General features: G+C 47.1%; 1 protein-coding gene across 7 annotated transcripts in view; it reads left to right on the top strand.

Moving 5' to 3' along the window:
- SHPRH (SNF2 histone linker PHD RING helicase) overlaps positions 1–14,183 on the top strand; it is a 142,573-nt gene that overhangs the window by 97,860 nt on the left and 30,530 nt on the right. For all 7 annotated transcript variants that reach the window (XM_008177225.4, XM_065588788.1, XM_065588789.1 and 4 more), the window contains one exon: positions 3,538–3,609. In XM_008177225.4, coding sequence (XP_008175447.4) covers positions 3,538–3,609 — 72 coding nt within the window. The remainder of the gene's footprint in view (positions 1–3,537; positions 3,610–14,183) is intronic.

The following is a 14,183-nucleotide window of genomic DNA, read 5'->3' as shown; positions in this document are numbered from 1 at the left end:
TGTTAATACATCCCAGAATCACGTTTGCTTTTTTTGCAACAGCATCATACTGTTGACTCATATTTAGCTTGTGGTCCACTACAACCCCTAGATCCCTTTCTGCCGTACTCCTTCCTAGACAGTCTCTTCCCATTCTGTATGTATGAAACTGATTTTTTCTTCCTAAGTGGAGCACTTTGCATTTGTCTTTGTTAAACTTCATCCTGTTTAACTCAGACCATTTCTCCAATTTGTCCAGATCATTTTGAATTATGACCCTGTCCTCCAAAGCAGTTGCAGTCCCTCCCAGTTTGGTATCATCCGCAAACTTAATAAGCGTACTTTCTATGCCAATATCTAAGTCGTTAATGAAGATATTGAATAGAGCCGGTCCCAAAACAGACCCCTGCGGAACCCCACTCGTTATGCCTTTCCAGCAGGATTGGGAACCATTAATAACAACTCTCTGAGTACGGTTATCCAGCCAGTTATGCACCCACCTTATAGTAGCCCCATCTAAATTGTATTTGCCTAGTTTATCGATAAGAATATCATGCGAGACCGTATCAAATGCCTTACTAAAGTCTAGGTATACCACATCCACAGCTTCTCCCTTATCCACAAGACTCGTTATCCTATCGAAGAAAGCTATCAGATTGGTTTGACATGATTTGTTCTTTACAAATCCATGCTGGCTGTTTCCTATCACCTTACCACCTTCCAAGTGTTTGCAGATGATTTCCTTAATTACTTGCTCCATTATCTTCCCTGGCACAGAAGTTAAACTAACTGGTCTGTAGTTTCCTGATGAGGAACTTTGTCAAATGCTTTCTGAAACCCCAGATACCCTGTATCTACTGGATCACCCTTGTACCCATGCTTGTTGACATCCCCTCAAAGAATTCTAATAGATTGGTAAGGCATTTTTTCCCCTTACAAAAGCCGTGTTGACTCTTCCCCCAACATATCGTGTTTATCTGTGTGTCTGATGATTTTGTTCTTTACTCTAGTTTCAACCAATTTTTCTGGTACTGAAGTTACGCTTACTAGCCTGTAATTGTGTATATTGCCTCTGGAGCCTTTTTGAAAAATCGACATTACATGAGATATCCTCCAGTCATCTGGTACAGAGGCTGATTTAAGCAATAGGTCCTTGTCTTATTGGTAGAATAGGTTCTATCAACACAGCAGGTATATAAGTCAGTCTGCTGGTACTGATTTCCTAGCTACCTCTGCCAGGGCTTTGGAGAGGAGCCCGGAGCTGGAGCATGGACCAGTAGATTTTTGCCCGGAGCTGGAGTGGAGCCGGAGCGGAGCAATTCAAAAATTTGATTGTTCCAAATCCCTGACCTCTGCCCGTTCTTGCTAGCTATCCCTGTGGCGAATCTCTCTCTTTCCAGGTGTCTTCTTTCTCTTTCACTTCCTGGGACCCCCCACATACCACACTTAATAGAAGTCTGTAAACAGGTAATCTATGGCTGTGGTAGTGTATTTAAGCTTTCAGTTACATCTTCTACATTATTAATCTAACTGCACAGCCAAAATTAGTGCATTTGCCTGAGTAGTTATGAATTACTTAAAAGCTTTTTCTGATGCCTAGCTCTCCATTTTCTACATATCAAATTATTCAGGTATAGATGTGATTATGATTTAACTTTGAAAACGTATGTAGAAAAAATAGGGGGATTTTGTACACTTGACGCACAAACTTTATAGTTAAATTTTAACTGTTTCAGAGATTACCAGCCGACTCGCATTCAGTATTCATGAACAGTTTAAAAGTGTGTGTGAGGGTGTTGTTCATAATTTAATGTAACTAATTTTTTCAGTATCACTATAATTTGGCTTTTAACTACTGCTGATTTTATTTTTGGCTACAGAGTCCATTGTTTGAATGTTGGAGTGGATGAGTTGAGAAAACAATTTTGGGCTTTCTAAATAGTGCAAACGAAGATGTAAATAGAGGGAGAGATGTAAATATATAAGGGAAAGAACAGGACCATGTACAGCAACTCAGAATAAAAGATTCTCTTTTTTAAAATGTGATTATTTTGCATAGATAATTTAGTCTGCTTTAAAGGTATATGGCCTGATTTTCAGTGGTGTTGAGCACCAGCAGTTGTCACTGAAATCATTGGGAGCTGCAGATGCAAAGCAGTTCTGAAAAATCAGACATTGTTTAGTAGGTGTAAAATTTTCCAGTTTAAATGGGTGAGTAAAACATCTGTAGTTTTTTTTTCCCCATTATCATCAGTCATAATAATAATGAACAGATTAGTAGATTTCATATCTAGGCTGGTAAATTTGCATGACAGTTTTACAAAGCTATCTAACTTGTTCATACGGCTGTATATCTTAGGCCTGGTCTACACTGGGGAGGGGGAGGAGGAGGGGGATCGACCTAAGATAAGCAATTCTGCTACAAGAATAGCGTAACTGAAGTCGACATATCTTAAGTCAACTTACCTCGTGTCCTCACGGCATGGGGTCAACTGCCACCGCTCCCCCGTCGACTCCGCCTCTTGCTGCGGTGGAGTACAGGAGTTGACAGCAGAGCGATCACTACCCTTAGACTGGACTGGAATACCCAAGGAATACCCAAATGTTTATTTTATTTATTTATATATATATATATATATATATATATATATATATATATATATATATATATATATATATATATATATATATATATATATATATATATATATATAATAGTGAAACCTATTTTAAACAACCAAAACAAATCAGTTACTTAATGGAAGAGGTGTTCTAATAAAGATGGGTCAGAATTGTACCCAATATGCTTAGGGATAATTGTACAATGTCTTTAAGACAGAAGATTGCCTAATGCAGGTTAGCTTTTATATAAACGTAGCTTTTTATCAACTCTACCTTGCCTATTTCTGTCAACTGACCTTCCAAGCAATTTGGACAATGCAAACTAGCACAAACAAAAGGTAAAAATTCTCCATATCCAAGCAGACTGAAAACATGTTATAATATCAGACTCATATTTCAAACTTTCAGAAACCGAAGAGCTTTCTGCTGTCTCACTTCCTTCCTAGTGTGTCAACAGAGCATTGCATTAAATATTATATTATATAAGAAAACATCTTTTAAAGGTGTTTGAATGTTTAGCCTGTTGAGGATATCTTTGGCTGGTCTAACAGTGCTTTTATAATAGAAATTAAAGCTGGTTTAAAAAATAGAGGTTGTGGGGCAAAATTCCTACAATATTCTGTCTTCAGTGGAACATTGACTAAAATTTTCTAAATTACTCTAGTAGAAATGCAGGTGCAACTTAAAGTTCAGTGACATAAACAGCAGTGTTATCATTTAATGACCCTAAACCAGATTATCTTTCTGTAATTCATGGGGAAAAGAAGTTGCTTTATTTCTCTTAAGAATTCTTAAAGACATTTTGGCAACTTTAAAAGCAATTTTAAATCAGTTCAGAATGAACTGTGATAAGTTGCCAAATTAATTATCTGAAATGTAGAGTAACTCAATTTTGTTTTTCAATTAACTTTTGTTATGCTTTATTATGCTTTATAGTCTCAGGATAAAACTACTGGAGGCGTTAATCCAGAACCGTGTCCAATTTGTGCCCGCCAACTGGGAAAACAGGTAAAACATCCAGGCATTGATTCTCACTTTTGCAGACCTAGGCTAAGAATTCTCAGCATTTTTAGACTAGATTTCAGCAATCTGAGTTTAACTGAATAGTATCTTTAAACTGGGAAATTTAATACTTTTCCAACATGTCTTCTTGATCAGATGAGCTAATATTTATATGTACTGTACCTTTTTGGTTCTTGTATTAGGTGAGAGGTAGACTAAACATGTCGTAAAAAGATGCATGTGAGAGAGCCTTTTCAAATAGAATCAACTTGTTTTGGAAGTCAAAACTGTGTTATTAGAGAAGAATAAGAGGGCAGAATTTTGATCCCCTTCTACCCATCATGGAACAAATCACCTTGGACAAGTGGGTTCTAGAAATAGTTAGCAAAGGGTACTCCATCCCATTCATCTCTCTCCCACCCCACCCCCTATCCCACTTCAGGGACCTTTCTCACAAATACCATCTACTAGAAGAGACCTTCTGTGACTGGGAGCCGTAGAACTGATCCCATTCTAACACAGAGGGAAAGGTTTTTATTCCCACTATTTTCTGATCCAAAAAATAATCCGGCGGGTGGAGACCTATCCTGGACTTGAGGAACCTCAACAAGTTCATCGAACTACAACAATTCAAGATGGAACGGGGGACTGGTTCTCGGTCCACATACTTCCATATCACCATACACCCTTCCCACAGGCAATTCCTCCTGGGGTCCAACCATTTCACTGCAAGGTACTTCTCTTTGGCCTTTCTACTGCACCCAGGGTATTTTCCAAGGCCCTTTCGATGGTGGCGGCACATTTATGCAAACAAGGAATTGTAATATACCTATACCTAGATGATTACCATTTCAAAGCTCCATCCAGAGTCAACGCATTCGAAGCCATAAGAAAAACATTGGACCTTTTCTCAAACCTTGGCCTCCAGGTAAACATACAAAAATCAGTACTGACACCAGTACAGCCTCTGGAATTTATTGGGGCTCAGCTGGATGCTATGTAGGCCAGAGCCTTTCTCCCAGTTTAGAGATGTTCCGCAGTAATCAGTCTCATCTCCGCCATGAGAACCAGCCCATAGGTCTCTGCCAGGACTTGTCTATAGCTGTTCGATCATATGGCAGCAGCCACGTTCATGGTGAAACACACAAGATTACACATGCACTGTCTTCAGGGATGGCTACAAACAGTGTACGTACCCCACTAACAAAGTCTAAACAAACTCTTATCAATACCAATCAAGATTAGGGACTCATTAGACTGGTGGACACAACCCCGAAACATCTGCATGGGGATCCCCTTCAACCAACACTGTCTTTGATACTGATAACCGACATCTCCCTACTCAGTTGGGGAGCACATCTACAGACCCACACGATGCAGGGCAGGTGGTCCCCCTCAGAATCTGCATTGCACATCAACCTCCTAGAATTACGTGCAGTCCACAACACATGCCGACACTTTCTACCATTAATCAGATAAAGGACCATAAGAGTAAGGAGTAACAACATCACCTGCATGTTTTATATCAACAGAAGAGGAGGAGCAAGGTCACCATCCCTGTGCTTAGAAGCACTAAAATTGTGGAACTGATGTATCCAACATGGCATTGACATCTCTGCCACATACCTACCCTGACACCAGAACACCACAGCAGACTTGTTGAGCAGAAGATTCTCACAAGACCACAAGTGGAAATAAGATACAAGAACCCTGTAGCATGTATTCAACCGCTGGGGATTCCCAAACATAGCTCTCTTCGCCACATCCGAAAACGCCAAATGTCCACAATTCTGCTTAAGAGCGGGTCTGGGTCTCTGACTGCTGGAAGACATCTTCCTCATTACATGGGATGCACCCCTCCCTACTCAATGCCTTTCCACCCTTTCCTCTGCTGTTCAAAGTACTTAACAAGATACAGGTGGAATGAGCCAGAGTCATTCTCATAGCCCCAGTATGGCCACAACAGATGTGATATCCTTACCTCGTGTTCATGATGGTCTATCTACCAATCACCCTGCAGTTGACTCCACACTTCTTCTTGCAGGATGCAGTCCAAATCCTCCATCCGAATCTAGAACGTCTCAGTCTGAAGGCATGGCTCCTTCATGGTTTCAGGATCCGGAGATAACCTGTTAGGAAGAGGTAAAGGACATTCTTTTAAATAGCAGACATGCTACAACTTGCTGTACTTACCTGCATAAATGGAAAAGATTCCAGACTTGGTGCAATACCAAACATATCGCAGCAATGAATGCTCCTTTCCCACTCATTCTAGACTACATTCTAGAACTTAAAAGATCAGGATTGTCCACAAGCTCTGTTTGCGTACATCTGGCCATCATTACCGCATTCCACCTCAAGATAGGTCATTCCATATTTACCCACCCACTAAAAAAAAGATTCCTTAAGGGCCTTCAAAATATTTACCCTCAAATACAAGACCCCACCCCTCTGTTGGGATCCCAGTCTAGTTTTGCACTGTCTCACCAGCCCTCCATTTGAGCTCATGGCAACTTGCTCCTCCATACACCTATCTATGAAAACAGCATTTCTTGTCGCCATCACATCCGCCCAACTGGTAGGAGAAATAGGTGCTCTCATGGTGTAAAAGATTGTGTACAGAGAGTACAAAGATAAGGTCACGCTATGACTACACCCAAAATTCTTTACCTAAAGTACCATCCTCTTTCCATCTAAACCAACCTATCCACCTTCACTCCTTCCCGAAACCACATGCCAACCAGCATGAAGCCGCACTACACACCTTGGATGTCGGACGAGCATTAGCCTTTTATCTTGACAGGACTAAATCATTCAGGCAATCACCAGGCTTATTCCTCTCTCTTGCTGAAAGATCAAAGGGATCAGCCATATCCAAACAACATCTATCAAAAAGGAGTGCATACACCTTTGCTATCAATGACACAAGTTTCGACCACAACCAGGAACTCGGATGCATTCCACTCACTTGCTGTCCACCTCGATAGCCTTTCTAAACAACATGTCGATTACTGACACTTGTAAGGTGGCCACCTGGGCATCCACAGATACCTTTAGTCAACACTATGTGATTACCCATGACGCAGCATCAGAGGCCTTACCAGGACACACTTTCCTATCCTCCTTAGAAGACGTCACTCCGAAGTCCCTGCCTTCCATCTAGGGACACTGCTTTACAGTCACCAACAGTGGAGCACCTATAGGGACACTACTTGAAAAAGAAGAGACAGTTACCCTGTGCAGTAACTGAGGTTCTTTGAGATGCGTGTTCCTATAGTGCTCCACTACCTGCCCTCCTCCCCTCTGCTTTGGAGTTAAAATGTAGACTGCAACAGAGATGGAACTGAGGGCGCTTGGACCTCACAGCACTAGATAGATGTTGCTCTCGGTGTGAGATAGGGAGCAGCACATTGCGGCCCAACTGTCACTACTGCCAAAGATCTCCAATCCCGGGCGCAGGGATGCTACCACACCTACAGTGGAGCACGCATAGGAGGACACATCTGGAAAAACCTCACTTACTGCACAGGGTGAGTAACCTTCTCTTCTTCTTTGAGTGATTGCTCATGTGTATTACACAATAGGTGTGCGTGCTCGCCACATGCACCAGTGTCGGAAGTTTTTCCCCGAGCAGTACCGGTAGGGAGCACCCCTAGCAATCCCTGGAGTGGTGCCTCTATGGCATGGTATAAAGGGTGCTGCACGCTCCCCCCACCCTCAGTTACTTCTTGCCACCAGTGAAAGTGCTTTGCTGGAGCTTGTCCCCAGAACTGGTTCGTTCAGTGTATGTGATCTGTAGTTAGTACTCGATTAGTTTTAGTTTAGGTAAGCTAGTGCACCCGGGCAGGGGCATGCCCCGCACCCCAAGTTTTAAGTCGTGCAACACTTGTAGGCGCCTGATGCCAGTGAGTGATCCACATGCGGATCACTGTTAACGCTGTTTGGGTGAAACCCATCTCAGCGATCGCTGCAAGATTTGCAAGTCGTTTAAGCCTCGGACCAAGAGAGAGAGACACATTAGGCTCCGGGCTATCCTCATGGAGTCAGCGTTGACCCCGACTCTGGCGCGCCGCTCCGAGTTGGCACCGGGCACCATGGTGTCAGTGCGCGACGACCCCCCAGCGCCATCCACTAGTCAGCACTGCTCCCCGTCCACGGGGCATGCAAAGAAGGCTAAGAAGAGGCCTTCTCCGCTGCAGCACCGGAGTAAATCTGGGGCAGAGACTAGACTCATGTTGGGCAGTCCTCAATCCCCATTGACCTCTAGGCCTCCGACTCAAGTCGAGCAGAGTAGCCCCGCCCATTCGGACACGCTTCCCCAGATGTCCGGATGCCCTTCACGCCAGAGGCCCTGTAGGCGGCCCAGGACATGATGTCCATGCCGGTACCAGGAGTGCCGCCAATGTTGGCCCTGAAGTCCAGAGGCAAGCTGCCACTGGGATCTCCGCAGTCGCCCCCCGACTCGGTACCGGTCTCGGTCGAGGGAACGTTCCCGACTTTGCCGCTCAGCAACCACTCTGCATAGTCCACAGAATGGTTGCCATCGACTCCCACCAGGTTGTCTGGCTGCATTCCGACTGACAGAAATTCTCGGCACCGCTCCGCATTGAGGACCGAGGTAGACGTGACCGAGGCAGACGTAGCCGAAGGTCCTTGTCTCGGAGGGGCTATCATAGCCGGTTGCGACATAAAAACGTCGATGCCGTTCCCATTCGTCGTCTCGCTCCAGGACCCCGCTACAGCACTGCTCCTGCAGCCCTGAGCGTCAATCGCCAGCGATTCGCCGTCCTGGATCCGCCCGCCAGAACCAATCACAGAGCAGCTGCTACCGGCAGTATCGTTCCTCCACGTCGGAGTCGTGGTCTCGGGGTCGGAACTGGTCCCAGCACCACTGCTCTTCCCGTTCCAGGGACAGCGGCAGGTCGTACGTCAGCCTCCCTTCGTAGCCATCCATCGATGGGTCAGGCCAGCCAGGCTGAACAGCCTGCTCCACCAGTGCCACAGCAGGTGCAGTGGTACCGTGCCCCCGTGGCCTGCCCAGTGGGCACCGTGGCCCTCGACGCAGCCCTCGGTGGGGGCTCGCTCGGTGGCCGGAGCATCAGAACGGCCATCTGCCTCCCTCTCCCGACCTTCGAGGAAGGAGTCAGTGGGACATACATCCTTGGTGCCATGCCTGGGGGACCCTCCGGTGCCGGTGGACATGCAAAGTACCGCGCCTCCCTCCTCACCCTCCCCTGATGAGGCGATTACGGCCCCTCCTCCCTCCGTCCTGCTGGAGGACTCTAAAGCCCACCAAGAGCTATTGAAAAGGGTGGCATCAAACCTTAGTCTTCAGGCAGAGGAGTTGGAGGAGACATCGGACTCCCTTTTTAACGTCCTGTCCGCCTTGGTACCGGGCATGGTGGCCTTGCCTCTCCATGAAGGGGTGGTGAAAATTTCAAATGCCCTGTGGAAAACCACAGCCTCATTGGCCCCCATCTCTAAGAGAGCGGAATGCAAGTATTTTGTGCCCACTAAAGGGCATGAATACCTATACACCCACCCTGCTCAAGGATTCAAGGCGGCTGGATTCATTTGGGAGGAAAATTTATTTATCCTCGAGCTTCCAGCTATGGGTGGTGAACCATCAGGTTCTCCTCGGCTGGTATGTGTTCAATCTGTGGTGCTCTCTGCCCAAGTTCGAGGACTCCCTCCAAGAGCGTGACAAGAAGGAGTTCAAAGCACTGGTGGAGGAGGGTACAGCAGCTGCCAGGGCAACCCTGGATGCAGCGGACACGGCCGTGCGGTCCATGGCCTCCACGGTGTCTATAAGAAGGGCGTTGGGGCTCCTGCTTTCTGGGCTGTCCAGTGAGGCGCAGACCTCTTGCAGGACCTCTCGTTTGACAGCAAAGCTCTGTTTGTGGAACAAACGGATATAAAACTGAATGGCCAGAAAGACTCCCGCACCACGCTTCAGACTTTGAGCCTCTATGTTCCGGCTCCGGCTAAACCCAAGTTTAAGCCATAGCAGGCTCCCGCCCAGGCCATCCACTCTAAATATGAGTCCCCTTTATAAAAAGTCACGGGACAATAAGAAGCGCCCGCAGAGGCAGTCTCAATCTGCCCCCCAGCCTGGGTCCTCCAAAGGCAAATAGACAGGGAAACGGTGGTTTTGATAGGATGCCCAGGGGCGCCCTACCAGTTCTCATCAGGGATCCAACCACAATAAAGCTTCCCTTCTCCAACCGGTTGTGTGCTTTCCTTCCGAAATGGTCGCGGCTGACCTCGGACCGATGGGTCCTCAACACCATCTCCTGGGGTTACACCCTCCAGTTTACCTCTACCCTGCCCAACCACCCTCTGCCCCCATCCCTCCTGGGGGACCCCTCTCACGAGGCTCTGCTCAAGCAGGAGGTAGGGTGGCTCCTTGGCCTAGGAGTGGTGAAAAGGGTGCCAGCGGAGTTCAAACACAAGGGGTACTACTCCCGCCATTTCCTTATCCCGAAGGCCAAAGATCCATCCTGGACCTGCGAGGCCGGAACCAGTACATGGTAAAGCTCGAGTTCTGCATGGACTCCCTGGGCTCCATCATCCCCTCCCTGGATCCCGGGGACTGGTACGCCGCCCTCGATCTGCAGGACGCATACTTCCACATTCATATATTCAAGAGGCACAGACGCTTCCTCCGTTTCACGGTTGGGCAGGAACACTACCAATTTACAGTCCTCCTGTTTGACCTGTCTACTGCCCCCAAGGTGTTTACAAAGTGTATGTTGGTCGTGGCAGCCTACCTCAGGTGCCATGGGGTCCAGATCTTCCCCTCTCTGGACGACTGGCTGGTCAAGGGCAGCTCCTGGTCGCAGGTGCAGGATCATGTGGCGTTCCTTCTATCCACGTGCGCTACTCTGGGCCTGTTGGTAAATGACACCAAGTCCACGTTAGTCCTGGTACGATGCGTAGAGTTTATTGGGATGGTCCTGGATGCCACGTTGGACAGAGCCGCCTTCCCACCAGACAGGTTTGAGACCCTGAAAGCGCTCATCAACATGATCACAAGGTTTCCAGTGAGAGAGTGTCTCCAGCTCTAGGGGCACATGTCGGCGTGCATATATGTGGCCTGCCACTCCAGACTCAGGATGAGGCCCCTCCAGCTCTGATTGGCCTCGGCATTCTCCCAGGCCAGAGACAGGATGGACAAAGTCCTCACTGTGCTTGAACCAGTGATCGCCTCCCTCCAATGGTTCCTCCCCGGGGAACATGCTTCATGGGGTCCCGTTCAGAGGCAGGGCCCCATCGATGGAACTGGTGTCCGATGCATCGGGCCTGGGGTGGGGAGCTCCTGTGCAGGACATTCAGACTCAAGGTCCGTGGTCTGCGCAGGACATGGCCCTCCATATAAATGTGAAGGAGCTCAGGGTGGTCTGGCTGGCGTGCCTGGCCTTCCCCTTGCACCTGCAGGGCCGGGAGGTCAGGGTTCTCATGGACAACACGGCCTCAATGTTTTACATCAGCAGGCAAAGTGGGGCCCGTTCCTCTGCCAGGAAGCCCTCAGGCTGTGGGACTTCTGTATAGCCCACGACATTTGCCTACAGGCCTTCCACCTACCGGACAACCAGCACTCATGGGTAGATCGCTTGAGCAGGGACTTCTCCTCTCAGCACGAGTGATCTCTTCCCCCAGAGGTGGTGCACAGACTTTTCCAAGAGTGGGGAACTCCCCGGGTGGACCTGTTCACAACTCGGCAGAACTGTTGCTGTTCCTGGTTCTACTCCGGGGGTGGCTGGGATGGGGCACTATTTCCAATGCCTTCCTCCTGTCCTGGTCAGGCCAGCTTCTCTGTGCCTTCCCCCCCGATCCCGCTGATAGATAATGATGGATAGGGCCCGGGTCCTCCTGATTGCCCTGGCGTGGCCCAGGGAGCATTGGTACGGGACCCTCACGAGCCTGGCGGTCGCCCCGCTGTGGCCGTCCCACCCGGACCTGCTCTCCCAGGACCAGGGCTGCCTCCTCCACCCCAACCTAGCAGCACTCCACCTCATGGCGTGGCTGCTCAATAGTTAGGCCGGGAGGAAAGGACGTGCTTGGAAGGGTTTCAGCGTGTCCTCTTGGAAAGTAGGCGACCCTCCACACGCCGAGCCTACTTGGCAAAGTGGTCTCGGTTTTCCTGATGGGCAGATGAATGGGACGTTTCCCCCGTGGCTGCCCTGATCCAGCTCATTTTGGACTACCTCCTCATCTTAGGGCCCAGGGCCTGGCACCCTCGTCCGTCAAGGTGCACTTGGTGGCCATATCGGCCTTCCACCCATGGGTGCAGGGCCACACAGTATTCTCCCATGCTATGACTCAACGATTCCTTAAGGGATTGGATCTTCCCGTATGTTCGGCCCCCAGGCCCCTCACGGGGCCCCGCGTTTAAGCGCTGGCTACGTGCTCCTGGTCGCACTTCTCGTGGAAGGTAGCCTTCCTGGTGGTGGTCACGTCGGATAGGTGGGTCTCGGAACTAAGGGCCCAGACCTCCGAGCCCCCATACGCGGTATTCCATAAGGATAAAGTCCAGCTCCACCCCCATCCTTTGTTCCTCCCGAAGGTGGTCTCTGCTTACCACATGAGTCAGGACATTTTCTTACCGGTCCTCTGCCCCAAACTCCACGCGTCCAGTGAGGAGTGCCGCCTCCACATGCTGGATGTGAGACAGGCGCTTTTACCTGGAGCGGACTAAGCCATTCAGGAAGTCCTCATAGCTGTTCATCACCTCGGCCAAATGTATGACAGGTCAGCCGATCTCCACTCAGCGTCTCTCCAACTGGATTACCTTGTGCATCCGTACCTGCTATGACCTGGTGGGAATTTCCCCGCCGTCAATTGTGAGGGCACACTCGACTAGGATGCAGGCCTCTTCAGCTGCCTTTTTAGCCCATGTCCCCATTCAGGACATTTGCAGGGCTGCCTCATCGTCTTTGGTTCACTCGTTCACCTCGCATTATGCAATCGTCTTCCAGACCAGCGAGGATGCCGGGTTTGTGAACTCCTATCCACCTCGAACAGAGAGAGCCTGGAATCACCTATTGTGGAATACACATGAGCAATCACTCGAAGAAAAGACAGTTGCCTTTTCTGTAACTGGTGTTCTTCAAGATGTGTTGCTCGTGTCTATTCCACATCCCGCCCTCCTTCCCCTCTGTCAGAGTTGTCTGTCAAGAAGGAACTGAGGGTGGGGGGGAGCGCGCAGCACCCCTTATACTGCACCATGGAGGCGCCACTCCAGGGGTTGCTAGGGGCGCTCCCCTACGGGTACTGCTAGGGGAAAACTTCCGACACCAATGCACATGGCAAGCACGCACACCTGTTGTGGAATAGACATGAGCAACACATCTCGAAGAACACCAGTTACGGAAAAGGTAACTGTTTTTTCAGAAACAAATAATAATTGATAGAATAAATATCAATAATCTAGATTCTTTTTCAGAACTAGAAAAGCCAGAATTTTGGAGTGAATTTACTGAAAAATATTTTATTTTGGCAGCTACCTTATGGGATTTGTCGTCCTATGACTTTAAGTGCAGGTACAGCATGGGTAATGGTAGCTTTTGCTACACTGGCCTACCAATGTGCTAATGGAATTTAACCAGTGACCTAAGATTGAAAGCTTCATGCCCCCTTTTCAATCCCCTGTATTATCCAATCCCTCAGAAATGTTTCTTATATACAGTATAATGTCTTAAAGTTGCATTTCTATAAGTGGTGTCTTTGGACCCCTAGTGGTCTACATAGAGCTGGCTGGTCACATGGTGTTGTTGACTCCTTGTTTCCAGTTGCTAAAAAAACCATTAATTACAAAATATTCTTCTGTAAGGAACTCTTGTAGTTGCTATAGGGATGTCGTATGATACCAGTTGATAGGGGAGGTGATCAGCACAATCATAAGTAGAAGGGAAGGTGTCCACAACAGAATACTCCATTATCTTATAGTCCACACTCTAAAAAAAGGTTGAGAACTCCAGTTCTTTCTTTAAATAAAGGGGTGCCATTACACATAATTTAGTAATGATATACAAAAAATCAAAACATTGTTTCATGAGTTTTGGAGTAAGGATTGTGACTTTTGCCCTTAACAGGATTTATAAAAACAAAGCTTTTACAAAACTGAAGGCCAATAGAAATAGTCTGTAGATTTACAAACAGTTATTATTTAACAAATATTCTTTCTGTGATGTTTGCAACCTGGTTCCAGTGCATTAAATCCAAAAATAAAAAATTGGGTAGGCAATGATTTTAAAAAAAGTAAAACTGACTTGTCTAATTTTACTTTTTATACTGAGAGATATGCAAATAGTAAACAGCATAAATAGTACAGTTGGTGGGATAATTTTGTGAAAATTTCCATTTCTGTTGGAAAACTTCAAAAATCAAAATTTTTCAACCAACTCTAATTAAATAATATTTTTCTAGAATTTCTTCTGTTTTAATAATCTAAAGTGTTATTTTTCATAAAGGTAAGGAGATGTTTTAAATAATTTAACCAAATTATATATCTGAATTTTTTCTTGTGTGTGTATATATAAGAAGAAGAAAGTGGTTTTATATTGTATTGTTGTTCCTCT

The sequence above is a fragment of the Chrysemys picta genome, chromosome 3 (genome assembly GCF_011386835.1).
Source record: "Chrysemys picta bellii isolate R12L10 chromosome 3, ASM1138683v2, whole genome shotgun sequence".
Lineage (NCBI taxonomy): Eukaryota > Metazoa > Chordata > Testudines > Emydidae > Chrysemys > Chrysemys picta.
Note: the sequence above shows the minus strand (reverse complement) of the source record. Positions and strands in the feature narration are given on the sequence as shown.